The sequence below is a fragment of the Trifolium pratense genome, linkage group LG1 (genome assembly GCF_020283565.1).
Source record: "Trifolium pratense cultivar HEN17-A07 linkage group LG1, ARS_RC_1.1, whole genome shotgun sequence".
Lineage (NCBI taxonomy): Eukaryota > Viridiplantae > Streptophyta > Magnoliopsida > Fabales > Fabaceae > Trifolium > Trifolium pratense.
In genome coordinates, this window is record NC_060059.1 from 42,211,759 (window position 1) to 42,229,160 (window position 17,402).

Sequence of the window (17,402 nt, forward strand, 5' to 3'; positions counted from 1 at the left end):
TTTGTTGACAAAAACCAGATCTTGTAAGATTGATTAACCGGAAAACTTACTAATTTCTTTTTCTTTCAATTGTAGTGATTGAATCTTTCATAATACTAGAACATCGACCCATGCGGTGCACGGGTCTGATTATCTGTAAGATATATAATGATTAAATAAGATATGATAATTCCAATAATGTAAGGTATATGAAAAAAGTTGAGTAACATTAAACGATAGTTCAACAATAATTTTGGATAAATATTCATACAAAGAAAATTATGTTATATTACGGAAAACTTCCTTATAGACCACATTCGAAGTCTTAGTCGTATCTTCACCGTCATCATCGATGATCAATATTTTTAATCTTTTTCTATAAGTAACTCTTGAAATTGCAACATATAACTGACCATGTGAAAACACTGGCGACGGAAGATATATCCCAACATGCTTTAAAGATTGTCTCTGACTCTTATTAATAGTCATCCCAAAAGAAATCATTATAGGAAATTGTCTCCATTGAAATTTAAAAGGAATTCTCACGTTAGATAGTGTCAGAGAAAATCTAGGTATGAAAACCTGATCACCAATATTACTTTCTGAAATAATTTTTCCTTCAAGAGCATGTTTTCTCAATCTCGTAATAATAAGTATTGTTCCATTGCATAATCATAATTTTTTATTCAAATTCCTTAATAGCATAACTGGAACTCCAACTTTAAGTCTCAACTTGTAATTTGGAAGTCCCGACGTAAAAATCGTGTTAAAAAATTCGGGAGTATGAACATTATCCACTGTTTGACTGTCTACATTTTGTGTGAGTGGAGTATCATAACTCAAATATGTTTTTTCTTCACCAGGAAATTAAATCCAACATATAATCATTTATTGTGTTGACTATTGAATTTTTAGGAGCTAGTATAGCTCTATTTTGGAAATACGTTATATCGTTCATGTTTTATAAAAGTTGGGGATATGTGCTTTCAACGATAGAAGCAAGAGGATCACCTGAATTTGGAATCAATAAATCTGATGGAATGTCAAGTTCTAAATCATCGTCGTTGTCATCTCCAATTTCTCCATCGCCAACACCCAAAACCCATTCAGAAAACAATCTTCTTTGTTCAACGTCTGCACTCGAAGCACCACCGAGGAGCCTCGTGTTTTTACTCAATGTGAAAACTTCACAAAAATTCCAAAGAACCGAAGAATTAATAGTAGCATGAACAACTTCTGGCCTTGTACCTTTGGGTATTACTGGTAGAATTTGTCTAAAATCTCTGCCAAAAACAACTTTTCCACCGAAGGGAATGTGTTTATTTTTTTCATCAACAGACTTGAGAATATCTTTTAAAGTTTGATCAACAGCTTCAAAACAGTGTTTGTGCATCATTGATGCTTCATCCCATATAATGAGCTTTACTTTTTGTATTAATAGCGCCAAAGGGCTTTTAGGAACTATGATACATGTTGAAAACTCGTCAACATTTAGAGGAATACAAAACCTTGAATGTGTTGTTCTACCGCCAGGTATAAGCAATGCAGCGATCCCACTTGAGGCAACTGTTAAAACTATCTCACATTTTGAGCGTAATGCGGCTGACATGACCCTCCAGATAAATGTCTTCCATGTACCACCATAACCATAAAGAAAAAACACACCAGGTTTGTTTTCGTTAACTCTTGTCATGATTATGTCATATACTTTACGTTGCTCTGAAGTCATAGTTGACATCAATCTAACATGTTCCTCAGCTAATGATTGTCTGTTTTGTATATTAGGAACTAATGATGTATCTGCTCTAGGCTTTGGAGGATAATCTTTTAAACTTTTCCCACAACTACGTAACATCACCTCAATATCTGCTAGTGCATATTGTATCAATTGATCATCGATTAATATTAAATCTGCAATGTTAAAATCAAAATAATGAATGTGATTGTGACATGACTATGGTTGTGTTTGGTTGTATTGCAAAAAAAAAAAAATTGATTTAGCATAATTGAGTTTGATAATAACTTTCCAAATCACACGTGATAAAAACTTTCCAAATCTCACATGATAATTATTCTCTAAATTTATGATCCGGTAGAAAAAATCATTGATCAGGAAAGACATACAAATATTTCGTGATAATAATATAGTCAACAATAATTTTGATATGATATACTTTTAAAATTGATGGTGCTTATCAATTATTGCACATAATTTTAACCACAATTGGTATACTTGCCGTAGTGGTTGGAAATATTGCCTTGTATTGAAGGGTTGCGGTTTCGAATCTCAATCAAGACAAAAATGTATTATTTTTTAATAAAAATTGCAAGATAAAATGGAGGGAAAACAGAGAAAACAAATTAGGGTTTAGAATTTGCTTGTGTATACAAGCTTATAATATAAAAGATAACTAACCATAGGAGAAAAGTTCATCAACATAAAAGGCAGACAGTCCTATTGTGACTCTGAATGTGATAATGAAAGACAGTCCTCTACTGTGACTCTGAAGGTGATAATGAAAGTTAATAGTAAGTGTGAAATCTACTTGATGACCTCATAATATAACAAGAAGAGAAAAGTTCATCAACATAAAAGATAGACAGTCCTATTGTAACTCTGAAGGTGATAATGAAAATTAATAGTAAGTGTGAAATCTACTTGATGACTTCATAAATTGAGTGACTTAGTTTGGTTGTTGCATTTATATTGTGACATGCCTTAAACTATAACTTAACATATTTTTTTTTAAATTAAACTAAATTTAACATAATTTATGGCACAAAAATTGGCTATTTAAGTGGGAGCCACTTTGATAGTTATCATTTTTTGATAATTTATTTTAACTGATTTCAAATAATTAATCAATCTAATAATAAAATGACTTTGATAGTTATCAACTTATCATTGTTGCTGTGACTTGAACCGGAACCGGCCCGCATTGCATATCTTTTTGAATGTTTTCAAATTTTTTAAATAAATGCAATTTTCAACCCACTACTTTACCTAAATTTTAATTTTCAACCCACTACTTTACCTAAATTTTAATTTTCTTACTTTTAAATTATGATTTTACTCCCCAAATTTTAAAATCTTTGACTTGTTGTCAATACATTTTTAAAGTTAAAGTAGTTATTCTTTTTAGATTCTATAATTTTTTTATTGTTTTTGTTTTGTTCCTATTTGTATGCATAGATTGATATATAATTTTTTCTTAAACTTTATATAATTTTTTTATTGTTTTTTTCCTATTTTTATGCATAAATTTTTATATTTTTATTTTGTTCATATTTTAATGCATACAAAATTTGAAATATCATTAAATTTGATAAGGACACATAACAAACTTGATAGTAATCAATTTTATTATATTATAGAATAAAATAGATAATTTTTTATGGTGTAAATAGTGATATGCTTATGTGACCATTTGTCAATATTTTTATCTTTTTCAATAAAACTAATTAATGCTATATATTTGAAAAACTAATTTTTTTTTTTGTTTTTCTGGGTACATAACATATTAAATTTTGTCCGTAAAAAAAAAAAATTTTTTTTACATAATATATTAAATTTATTTAAAAGAGAAAGTGTGTGCAAAAAAATAAAAATTTATTGGTGGATTAAAATTAGGATATAATAGGAAGATAAAGTGCAAAAATACACTTAATTTGATATTACTATTCTAAATGGACACTAAAGAAACGGAGGAGTACTATTTTAGGCGAATTCTCACTTAATAATTCATTTTTATTTCATAAAGTGGTTAGTTAATCTATGCACTAGTGTCTCACTAAAAAGTACACCAATTTGTCCTTGTGAGCTTAGAAGTTAGATCAGTTGATAGGGATATTGCATTATATATATGGGGGGTCGGGGTTCAAATTTTGTCATTCCACTTGTTCACCTTAAGGGTGAAATTTCTACCAATTAGACTAATTGACAAAAAAAAAACACCAATTTTGAAGATTAGATTAAATGTCATTCACTCATTCAATATAATAGAGACTTTTATGGGGAAGAAGTGAGTATTAGGGCACATTAAGGTATCCAAATATAGAAAATTAGCATTTCATGAGATAGAATTTTTTTGAAATACAACTTTTGAAAAAATTGCGATTTTAACTATGTCTTATTTTTCAATAATGTATGTTTATGTTATTTGATGTCAAAATTAGTAATATGCTCATATAGTAATAGGCTCATAGCTAGTAGTATAGTGCAAAATACTTATCAACTTGAGATTCTTTAAATCTTAACCTAAACAAAATAAAATGTGACACACAAAACAGGTGCAATGCATAATGGTTATTATCAACTTCGGTAAACTCGTAAATGTGTCTGCAAGTGGTGTCAAGATTCCAATGAATCTAAGCTAATTTTGGCTGTTTTACTATAGCCACATTGATGACTGATTCCAATTCCCTTTGCACTTTGAAACACCTGGGATTGTTTCTTTCCACGTACAAAGTGCTATTTTTGAAACCCTTTCACGTACTTATCTTCAACCGTTTACTCCAAACATCACCGAACCTACCCAATAGTAAATGACTATTATCCAAATCCACATTACTACCTTAAAACAACAACAAATATATAATAAAGACAACCCTTTAATTTTCTATTACCTTAAATAACGAGCTCTTAGTCAATGACAAAGAACCTATATTCGAATTTTGGCGGTAATAACTATTAGTTAGACTTTACTAACTTTTGACTAAACTTTGAATAGACGAAGTCTCTTTCCCTAAAAATCGAAAGGTTAAGACAAAACTAAATAATGATTTCTCTTACATGTGTAATGTATATATGACAGAGTGAAGTGAGATCTATTACCTCAAATAAACTTCATCTAAATTTTTTATTTTGGATTGGGCCTAAGAATAGACCCAAATCCACTTCTGCTAGGACGTCAAGGACGACACAATAAGACGAGGCCTCCTCATCTACGTCAGCCTAGCACATTTGACATGTGCTCCTCCACACCCGGACACACGTTCACACAGAGCATATCCACCCATAACGAGGGCTTACCAACGGTCTCTCTCTCCATCCAAGGAGAAATCTTGACAGTCACTATTAATGGGCTGCTCAACACGGCCCATTAAATACCCTCCTCTACAGGAGGGTCAGGTATTCTATTCTCATTCCTAACCTAGCTTAAACTTGTACTTGTGCTCTTACTGACTTAAGCATCGGAGCGCCAACATGTACAAACTCCCCCTTCGGTGGATTGATTGCGCGCTCAACGACATTTACCTGGCCATCAACCTTCTCTAATTTGATAAGGTAAGATCACTTTTCATGTGTTTTATCCTATGAATAGTAAGAGTAAATTACTTAAGAGATGTATTTTATACCTAAATTCATTAACAATGTGACCCTCATTTATTATTATTTCAAACAAAAGTAAAAGAAAAAACAAAAGAAAAAGGGAAATCAAGTGAGAATTTTGTTCTTAAGAGAATTAAGTATACACAAAAGCTTAAGCCAAGTGTGTACAAGATATATCAACAGTGAGGCTCATTGTTGACACGATTAGCCTTGTTCATGATGACAAGTAGCAGCTCAAACTCACTAAGGGCCACGTTTCATATACTTGTATTTAGTACATCACTACACATTTGTTTTACTATATAAATAGCTGAATACAATTCTGTTTTTATACACAAAACACACACTCAAATTCACATTGTCATTTCTCTGTTGAAACCTGAGTGTGTAACCAAAACAAACACAACACAAAACAAACCACATTACCAAAAACAATGATGAAATCAGGTATGGGAATTGAAGAGAGAAAACAGCTTAAAAAACCAGCACAAGCAAGTTCAAGAAAAGGGTGTATGAGAGGTAAAGGTGGACCTGAAAATGCAAGCTGCACCTACAAAGGTGTGAGGCAGAGAACATGGGGCAAATGGGTTGCTGAAATTCGTGAACCAAACCGTGGTGCACGTCTTTGGCTTGGTACTTTTGAAACTTCTCATGAAGCTGCTTTAGCTTATGATACTGCAGCTCGTAAACTTTATGGTGCTGAAGCAAAACTCAACCTTCCAGAACTTTCTACACCTTATGTTCATTCCCCTAAAAAAAAATCATCATCCTCTGCGACAATAACACAAACACCTCATATGCAACAACCACAAATAATTAACCACAAGCCCATTAAAACCAACTTCAATTTTACATCACTCAATTCTTGCAACAACACCAACAACAACATTCACAATCACAATGCCAACAACAACTCTGTTTTTGTGTCTCTGCCATCTCAACAAATTGGTGATATTGCACCACCAATATATGACAGTATTCCAATTATGTCACTTCCAATGGAAGAACAAATTGAACAAATCAGCCTTCAGGGCGACGACTTGTCTTTTCAATATGATAATTCAAATGGTACGGTGGAAAGTAATAATGATTTGTGTTTTCAATATGATTATTCAGAGGGTATGATGGAAAGTAATAATCAGAATGATTCATTTTTTGGAACATTGAATTATGAAACCATGCCAGTGGTTGATGATGATTCAATTTGGAAAGAAGCTGCTATGTCTTTAGATTCTGCTCTTTCAATGGATTTTCAAATCATAGCTGATGCTGATGGAATTTATAATTCAGGTGCAAATTTTGGTGAAGTTGGTGCTTTGGATTCTCTACAAACTCCATGGTGCATGTAAAATACAACTTACTAATATATTATCATAATGAAATAATAATAATAGTAATATAATAATGTATACTATATGAATAATACTTATGTATACTAAAAAGTCAAAATAAGAGACAGGAATCAAGATTCTCTTAAGGAGAAAGACGACGTAGTAGCACGAAGTATTGAATATCAACTGTTGATTGAAGATCGGAAGTCCAAATTACAAATGAAGAAAACACCCTTAACAATATTGGATGTCCGATTATGATCGGACGGGGTGACTGCAGCGAATCGGTTTCCGTTTCCATAGTAGTATAGTGTATAAAAGGAGTTAAAAATTGGTTAGATATTATATAATAAGTAGCAAATCTGTTTCCGTTTCCATAGTAGTATAGTGTATAACTAATAATGTTTGTGTTAAAGTTGACAGAAGACCATGACAGGTAATATTGTTAGCACTTTTGTTGTGGATCTTTGTAGGGTCAAATATTGTATATATAACATGGTGTTAGATTTACACCATATGTATCCTGTAATGATATATGTATGCAAATAATATTATATATTTTAATATATTAGAAATATGTTGTTTCTTCTTCTAAAGTGATAATTTGGAGTTTAGATCGGATAAAAATAAAGATATTTCAGTTTAATAATATTGACATAATTAATTGAATTAGATTTAAGGTTATAATTTGTAGTTCAAATCAGATAAAGATAAAGATATTTCAGTTTAATAATATTGACATAGTCAATTGAATTATGTTTCATTTTAGAAGTCAGATCAGATAAAGATATTTCAGTTTAATAATATGGACATAATCAATTAAATTAGATTTAAAGTTATAATTTGTAGTTCAGATCAGATAAAGATAAAGATACTTTAGTTTAATAATATTGACATAGTCAATTGAATTAAATTTCATTTTAGAAGTTATCATTCAGTTTCATCTATATGTGAAAATTGAATGAACTTAAAAATAAAAAATTTAAGAGAGACTTTGACTTATTAAATGTGTATGCTTAGAATTTATCATGTTATTTTAATGGAAAGTCAGCTCCGGTAGCAAACTAATTTACAACTTTCATCTTAATGTTCTCTGTAAAGAGTAAGTCTTCTGTAAACCGAACAAAAAAACAACTCTTCTTAGCAAAAGATGGTGAGTTAGAATTCCATTTAAACTAAGGATTATTGTGATTATGGAGGATGCAGCTATAGGAAAATTGGGAACTAAAAATTTCTCTCTCCTTTTCTGCTTAACTCTTTTAAATTAAGAATAATCTACTCAACTTGAGAACGGATAACTAATATATTCTACTTTCTTTTTTAACGGTATTCTTGGGTTGGTGCACACCAATAATTTATTTGAAAGATACAAATATAATTATTTGCACAAGGCTTCAAGTAATTTAATATTTGGTATTTTCAATTAGAGAGATGCTAAATGGTGCGACAGGCTTCGACGAAATTGCACGATACCCATTATATTTACTTACGTGTTTATTAATTAGTGCATTGTGCAGCAATGCTTATGAGTTTTTAAAAATTAAAATAAAATAAATAAGACAATTAAATATATTTTTGATACTTATAATTAAAATCTAAACTTAAATATATATTTGAAATATTGTAAACATCTTTAGTTTTTTTTTTTTTTTTCATATTGGGATAAATTAGTCCCTTTATTTTCTTTTAAAAAAGTTCGGTATCTGGTCAAGAACCGACAAATTGAAGGGGACTAATCTCATCGTTCACTTGCAGTGATTCCATTTAAAGTTAGAGCTTTGCTCTGTATGGACTAGCCAACCAAAATTAACATCAGAGATAATCGAACCTAAACTTTGAGAGGGGCACATTCCAAAGTCTCAAGTCAATGGCCACGTCCGGTTCCGCTCCGAAGAGGAAGGTTTGGATCTTTCAATCTTATGTCGTGAGGGATGTGACCGACCAACCTCAAGTAGGTTAGCCCCTCTATTATAATGAGTTAGAGTCTTGGAGACTAATTTACTCCAATATGAAAATGTAAGAGACTAATTTAAATTTTATTTTGATTAAAAATTAAATTGAGCCATTGAAAAAAAAGTTTAAGTTGAAAAAGAGATCATATTATGTTGAAAAAGCAAGCCAGGACCAGGTGCATTAAACGTATATTTTAAGAGAGTATAATTCATTAATTCGTCGGTTTCAACGAAAAAGTTTTCGCACACTTTAGCATTTTTCTTTCAATTAATACACCCCCTCTTTGTTATTTGAACCCACATTTAATGAGGTCCAATTTATCTACAATAAATGTGGTCCAATTTATCTACGACAATTTTTATGTTCAATCCACATCCCCTCTCTATCACTATCTCACTCTAAATAAAGAACAATTTTTTCAACAAAAAAAATCGTGCTTTTTGTTAAGATATGTTATGATTCTCACATTATAATAATTTATATGTTATGATTCTCTCATTAAAATAATTTATATTGTAATTAAATTAGGATCATTAGCATTTATATGTATTTATTTTCTTTGTCTAATCCTATAATATAAATAGGAGCTTTTACTTGTACTTTGATTATCACAATGAATATACAATTATTTCTCATATTTTCTTGAGTTTCTACATGGTATCAAGAACTTAGGTTTTTCTAGCTCCTGATTTTTTTTCTCCCAAGTATTCTTTTCGTATCAATCTTTCGCCGCTTCCATACGGTTAATTATTTTTCCCGGAGTCATACCTCTTTCCTTAAAGCACCAAATTATCATTGTGATCCATCACCTACATTTGTGACATCATAGTCCACCAACACTAAGTCAAACATTGATATATATATATATATATATATATATATATATATATATATATATATATATATATATATATATATATATATATATATATATATATATATATATATATATATATATATATATATATATATATATATATATATATATATATATATATATATATATATATATATATATATATATCACTTGCCTTTGTGAATTCACCAATTCAGCAAACGGTGGTTGAAAAAGGTGCATCGAATTTGTCCAACTTGTAGTTGTGACAATTCATTCTATTTTTCGTTGAATATTATTATATTGCTTTAATGGAGAAATCCAGCGTTGTGCCAAATACCAAATCTTGCCGTCATTGTAGCAAGTTTGGACATTTTTCCTCCGATTGTCCCACCGTAGAATGTTATAATTGCAAAAAATATGGTCATATTGCATCAAATTGTTGCCGATATTGCAAAACGGTCGGACACTTGATTCAGAATTGTCCCACTCGTCCTCAACGATCTGATCATAATAGGAATCAACTTCGTTCCAACTCTTCCAGGTCTGTAATTACGACTGCTGCTGCCAATGGATCTTTAGAATCCTCTCAGTCTACATTATCCGTCTTAAATATTCAGTCTTTACTTAGATAACTTTTGCCATCTGGTAACACTCCTGCCGCTCTTTCCACCACACCAGGTAATTCTAAATGGTATTTTGATTCTGCCTGTTGTAACCACATGACATCTGCATCTCAATTATTTGCTTCCTTATCTAAAAATGACATTATTCGTTCTATCCACACTGCCGATGGATCTCTTATGCATGTAAGCCACACAGGTTCTATCTCCCTATCTAATCTAAGCTTACCTAATACATACCTTATTCCTAAACTAAATTTTAACCTTATCTCTATTAGTCAATTATGTGATCTTGGTTATGAAATTACCTTCTCTTCCTCTGGATGTCGTGTGCAGGATCCACGGACTGGACAACTCATAGGGACTGGACGTAAGATCGGAAGGTTATATGAACTCATTGAACTACATGTTCCTCTGGAGTCTAACATTTGTGCAGCTTCCACAGACTCTTCCATTCAACTTTGGCATCGTCGTCTTGCCCATAGTTCTATTGGTAAATTGCGTCCTCTAGTGTCTCAAGGTTATTTAGGATCTGTCACCAACGAGTCTTTTGATTGTACTGCTTGTCAAACTGCTAAACAACCAGCCTTATCTTTTAATAAAAGTACATCTATTTCAGCTTCACCATTTGATCTCGTGCATTCTGATATTTGGGGTCCTGCTCCCACACCTACTATGGGAGGTTCTCGGTATTTTGTTATATTTATTGATGATTATTCTCGTTTTACATGGATATATATGATGAAAAATAGGCATGAACTTCCTCAAATTTACATCAACTTTGCCAAAATGATTCAAACACAATTTTCAAAATCAATTAAAGTTTTTCGACGAGATAATGCCATGGAATATCGTGATTCTAAACTGTTGTCTTTTCTTCATGAGCAGGGTACCTTGTCTGAATTTTCATGTCCATATACATCTCAACAAAATGGCGTGCTGAGAGAAAGCATCGTCACATTCTTGATTCAGTTCGTGCAATGCTTATCTCAGCCTCTTGTCCAGAACGCGCTTGGGGTGAAGCTGCCCTTACTACTGTCCATATAATCAATTGTCTTCCTTCCTCTGTCATTGGCAATGTGTCTCCTTTTGAGCGTCTTTATCTCACTACACCAGATTATAACACACTTAAGGTGTTTGGTTGTGCTTGTTTTGTCCTCCTTCAGCCTCTTGAATATACTAAACTTGAGCCTCGCGCTCGTCTATGTTGTTTTCTTGGTTATGGGACTGAACACAAAGGTTATCGATGTTGGGACCCAATATCCCAACGCATTCGTATCTCTCGTCATGTTGTCTTTTGGGAACATTCTTTTCCTTGTCAAAGTTTAAGTCAATCCCTTCTACTCGAACTCCTCTCTTTACTAATCCTGATGTCGATTATTTTCCTAGTGACACAATTGCAGATAATGAGACGCATGTAGGTTCATCTAGTGAGCTTCCGACGCCTTCCGATATTCCATCCACTTCTTGTGATGATGTTTCGTCTGTTGATCCTGCACCGCCCGCTATTGAGCTTCCTCCTCGGGTAAGAAATCCACCTCCCTACCTTCGTGATAATTACCATTGTTATTCCACTATGCTTCACTATCATGAACCACAATCCTATAAGGAAGCATCTGCAGATCCTCATTGGCAGCAAGCTATGCAAGAAGAATTACAGGCATTGGAGAAAACCCACACGTGGGACCTTGTTGATCCTCCATCTGATAAGACCCTTGTAGGATGCAAGTGGGTTTATAAAATAAAGACTCTCTCTGATGGATCTATCGAGCGTTATAAAGCTCGTCTTGTAGCAAAAGGGTTCACTCAAGAGTATGGTATTGATTATGAAGAAACATTTGCCCCTGTTGCACGCATCACATCAGTTCGAACTCTTCTTGCCATTGCTGCTACTCGCAAATGGAGGCTCACTCAAATGGATTTCAAAAATGCTTTTCTCAATGGAGAGTTAGAAGAAGAGGTTTACATGCGTCCTCCTCCAGGTTATACTTGTCAAGAAAACAAAGTGTGTCGGCTTCGTAAGGCTCTCTATGGTCTCAAACAAGCACCTAGAGCTTGGTTTTCTAAATTTCACAAGACTATCACCAAGTTGAATTTCTCCTCAAGTGCTCATGACTCTGCTCTTTTTACTCGAAAAACTGACAATGGTACTGTTGTCTTGCTTCTTTATGTTGATGACATGATTATCACCGGCGATGACTCTGTTGGAATTGAAGAGCTTAAGCAATTCTTGTGTCAACATTTTGAGATGAAGGATCTTGGACCATTAAGTTACTTGTTGGGGCTTGAAGTATTATCTTCGAGTGATGGCTTGTTTCTCTCACAAGCCAAGTATGCTTCTGATCTTGTCTCTCGAGCAGGTCTCACTGATTGTAAAATTGAACACACTCCTCTTGAACCCAATGTTCGATTTACTCCTCAAGATGGTACTTTACTTAATGATGCTACTCTTTATCGGAAACTCGTAGGTAGTCTGATATACCTCACAGTTACTCGGCCGGATATTTCATATGATGTTCATCTTGTGAGCCAATTTATGTCTTCTCCACGTACCACACATTATGCTGCTGTTCTCCGGATCATTCGGTATATTAAGGGTACCTTATTTTGTGGTCTTCATTACTCAGCTACATCCCCATTGATTCTTAGAGCTTACTCTGATGCTGATTGGGCTGGTGATCCTAGTGATCGTCGTTCCACCACTGGTTTTTGTATTTTTCTTAGAGATTCCCTTATATATTGGCGTAGCAAGAAACAAACTTTGACAGCCCGCTCTAGCACTGAAGCTGAATATCGTGCTCTTGCTGATACTACTTCTGAGATACTATGGCTTCGTTGGCTTCTTGCTGATTTAGAGACATTTCAACCTTCACCGACAGATCTTTATTGTGACAATCGAAGTGCCATTCAAATTGCTCACAATGATGTTTTCCATGAACGAACAAAACATATTGAAATTGATTGTCACTTCATCCGCCAACATCTTCTCCGTGGTGAACTTCATCTTATCTCTATTGGCACTCTAGATCAACCTGCTGATTTGTTTACAAAACCTCATTCTCCAGGTCGCTTCCGCACTTTATTGTCCAAACTCAAGTTGTTTACAGCTCCACCCACTTGAGTTTGAGGGGGGTGTTAAGATATGTTATGATTCTCACATTATAATAATTTATATGTTATGATTCTCTCATTATAATAATTTATATTGTAATTAAATTAGGATCATTAGCATTTATATGTATTTATTTTCTTTGTCTAATCCTATAATATAAATAGGAGCTTTTACTTGTACTTTGATTATCACAATGAATATACAATTATTTCTCATATTTTCTTGAGTTTCTACACTTTTTATTAAGACTTTATTTGAAATAATCTTGACAACTAGCAGCAAAGCCATACAATTTTTTTTGGATCTGATAGTCTATAGTATAGTAGATAGAAAAAAACCGTACATTCTTTTATTGGACCAAAAATATAATATATAGTATTCTCATATTTCAAAATGTATTAAATAAACAATGTTAAAATTCTTTGAACCATTTTTAGAAGTCTATAACACCCCCTCTTAATGTTTTAAAATGACAAATAAAATTTGAGACAAATTTTAAATAGGACACTTATTTTATGACAAACGATATTAATTATATAGAAGAATATTGTCAACAACAAAAAATAATATAGAAGATTTTTTAAAATAGTTCAACAAAAGATAGATATTTTAAGACATTTCATTAACAGCTCACGACGAACTTAATTTAAACAGGATTTGTTTTATAGACTCGTACAATTGTGTCCTTGATTTCTAAAAAAATTTACAGCTCACGACCATTATAACACTATTATTTTGACACGGCTAGTAATGCAAAGAATAAATAGAAGTGTAAAGGAAAGGGCAGGCCAAAAGGAGATAAGATATGCTCTTTATACTATGACCAAGAAAAAGGAAAAAGCATGCATCTATTGATCATCCATCTCCATAACATAAAGTAGACTCTCAGAAAATGAGAGATTTACTTGAACCTTAATGATAGATTCATATATAGCTTAAGTAAAAAAAAAAAGATTCATATATAGCCTTTTAATGATATGATCTTGGGAACTTTTAGTATTAATTGAAAATATATTTTCAAGATCAATTCGTATTAATAGCTATTTCAATAATTAATCTTATCAAATATTATAAATTCAATACGCTATAGTTTATACAAATTCATTTGTTCATCCACTATCAGACAATTATTCGCTATTTTTTCCAAACAAAATTATAATCTCAAATAATTTTTTTTCATAAATCAACTCATATAAATTAACTAACATAAAAAACAACCATATGGGATTTCATGAAGCTCTTGGCCCCTCTTAAAGTGACATCCACTATTACAATATTCCCATAGAAAAACTCCCATTCTAAAAAACCTACTAACTAAGAAAACATTTGAATTAAAAGAACATAAAAAAAATAAAATGGATCACATGCATCACACACAAGCTTCATGACATAAGGTACTAGTAATCAATAATTAAATTATTGATCAAACATTTTCTGTTGATGAAGAGAGGAATGGTTGAGTAAGTGATGCTTTAGCATGGCTTGAGGGCCTAATGATGCTATGTTCTGTAGTGGATGATGCAATTGCAAGCTGTTCCTTTGCAAATTTCTTCTCTTCATTTTTACCCCACAATACAAAGTATAGTCCAGCTACTATCAACACTGCCCCAATTATCCTATAAAATTAGAAAGTGATATTATTTTATGAATAAAGTAAAATCCAAAGGGAACAAAAGGTAAAGTAGATGTTAATTAATAGAAGCACACGAGACATGATCTTCCATTCAATAGTATATCATATGATTGCTTTAACCTTTTCTTAATTAATGAAAATCAATGAATGATGAAAAGTTTAGGCTTAGTGTGCGGATATAAATGGTGGATGACCCGATCAGAAACCTGAAAAAGGGTAACCCAACAGAGCGTGCAGAAAGCTATTGTACTATCTTAGAGTTGATAATTGGGTCTAACTCAACTATATAAAATCAGCTTGTAAGGTGATGATCGTCCTCGAATATAACATTTAACTTGTAAAACATCCAAATTACGGTTCAACATAATAAATTGAGAAGGTTATAATTAAGGAGGTTAATTAGGACTAACCCTCCCAAGTAGAACTCTTCTCCTAAAGCAAGAGAAGCCATAATGGCAACAACAAAAGTTTGAACAGGTTGATACACAGCAACAAACACAGGACCTCCTCTATCAATACACCATATCTGTACTGCAAAAGCAATTCCAGATGCCACAACTCCCTGCAACAATCAATTAGTACTTGTTTAAATCAGCGGTCGAGAAAATTTCTGAAATCAGCGAAAATAAGAGATCTTGACTGCATGCAGTCAGAACGTCTGTGACCATCTCATGAATATCAATCGGTCACAAATCGTCTGACTGTAGGATTATATGCAATTCAAATCCGAAAATAAAAGGATAAAAAGTGCATTTAAACCTAGCGGATACTAGTAACTAACCGCGTATAAAATGGTGAAAGCTTCTCCACCAGAGTGAAAAATCCAAGCTTGAGCATTTCTTTCACAAACCAAAGCAATAAGAAGAAATTGCAAGAGACCAAAGAAACATGTATATGAAGTAACAGAGAGACGAGCAGGGTACTTTTTAAGGAGAGGTGCTTGGAACACAAGCCAACCAGACCAAGACAAACAATGTCCAATCAGATACAAACAACCAAGTGTCCAATTTTTTCCTTTTGCATCACCCAATGACATTGTTCCAAAATCAATCATAGGTGTTATTGTTGTTGTTACTTCTGTTATTATTGTTGTGTTACTAAAATTTAAGTTATTACTTGGAGTTGGACTATATATTGTTGGACCTTTGTATAGTGTAATCACTGTTGCACCAATTACACAAAATATTGTTCCTGCTACTTTAGCAATTCCATCTTTTCTATTCAGTCTCACTTGCTCTATCCTGTTCATGAAGGATTGTTAATGTTTTAAAATATAATGTGTAACATAATATATGTTCGTTCGGGAGAATCCAAATTTGATTCCGGGTGGAAACAATTCTTGACCAGACTTTAAAATATAAGGGGTAACTTGCCTTAGTATGACTGCCATGAGAAATGTAATGGCAGGGACAGAGTTCTGTATTGCTGATGCAAAGGTAGGGGATGTGTTGTCCAAGCCAAGCAAGTAGAAACCTTGGTTTGCTGTAATCCTGTTTCATGAATGAAACATATAAATTATAAAGTTAGTTATTTATCAAAAGTATATAAAGACCTTACTTGAATTAAATATAATGTTTATTTCACAACTGTCTCAAGCGAATTTGAACTTATTTCCTTGAGGCTGCGCGTAACAAATGTTTTTCCATATGTATCGATCAGGGATCAAACATAGGACCAAATGATTAAGGGACCAAAGTATCTACCATTTATGTCACACTATGTTGGTACCTCTGCGATTTTTGGTCAATTAAATTTTGCATGGTTTAATATATGATTAAACATACCCAATAAGTGCTAGAAAAAAGAACTGGATGAGGAAGTTCAAATTAATTGGTGGTCTGTCCTTCCTGGACAAAATGAAAAGAAACATGTGAGCATCTATATAATAAATAGACATGTATTATATACACAAATAAATAACTATATGTTATAATATTATTATGTGATTATTTTTGTGAATTTAATAGTTAAATATATTTTTAGTCCATATATAATTACAGATCTTTCAAGTTTTCTTATCATATTTTAAGTCACGAGACTAAAAGCATCCGTTTTTATAATAGATAGTGATTAAAAATTGATGAAAAAAAAATTATGGACTAAATTAAAAAAAAATGAATATTTTATGGGGACTCAAAAAAATTAATACATGTATAATGTACACAAATAATATTTCATGGGATGAAAAATATTATTGAAATTGTTAGAGGAATGGTACAAACTTTTCCAAGAAATATGCAAAGGGAAGGAGGAGAAGCAGAGCAATGATGTTCCTATAAACAGGAAAAACAAGTTTGCTAACTCCCATATTAAGGGCAGCTCTTGAGACAACATGGAAACCAGCATAACCAAACTGCAAGGCCAACATGGCCACATGCAGTTGAAACTTTTCAGGAATTGAACACCACATTCTCTTAGAAGAAGCTGAAGAACCTAAATCAGCCATTGTACAATAATCAAATTATTGTCACACTAGAACTATAGAGTATATATAGAGAGACTATATAACTTCAATTTGGACTTAATAATTGAGGCCTAGGAAAAGAAAGGATGGAAGTGGTGGAGAGAAGATGAAAGTAAGGGGGGGTATAAATATAGTTTGAA

General features: G+C 32.5%; 2 protein-coding genes across 2 annotated transcripts; one reads left to right on the forward strand and one right to left on the reverse strand.

The window, feature by feature from the left end:
• The first annotated feature begins 5,433 nt into the window (after window positions 1-5,433).
• On the forward strand, window positions 5,434-6,930 carry LOC123886830 (dehydration-responsive element-binding protein 2B-like). Its single transcript, XM_045936113.1, has one exon. It carries the CDS (start codon window positions 5,746-5,748, stop codon window positions 6,658-6,660), a length of 915 nt encoding a protein of 304 aa, XP_045792069.1. The 5' UTR covers window positions 5,434-5,745; the 3' UTR covers window positions 6,661-6,930.
• A 7,388-nt stretch (window positions 6,931-14,318) lies between these two features.
• On the reverse strand, window positions 14,319-17,369 carry LOC123886836 (protein WALLS ARE THIN 1-like). The gene is made up of 6 exons (XM_045936118.1): window positions 17,021-17,369; window positions 16,583-16,645; window positions 16,172-16,288; window positions 15,580-16,039; window positions 15,209-15,360; window positions 14,319-14,781 (listed from the first exon to the last, which is right to left on the reverse strand). Exons 1-6 carry the CDS (start codon window positions 17,242-17,244, stop codon window positions 14,589-14,591), a joined length of 1,209 nt encoding a protein of 402 aa, XP_045792074.1. The 5' UTR covers window positions 17,245-17,369; the 3' UTR covers window positions 14,319-14,588.
• Between the last annotated feature and the right edge of the window lie 33 nt (window positions 17,370-17,402).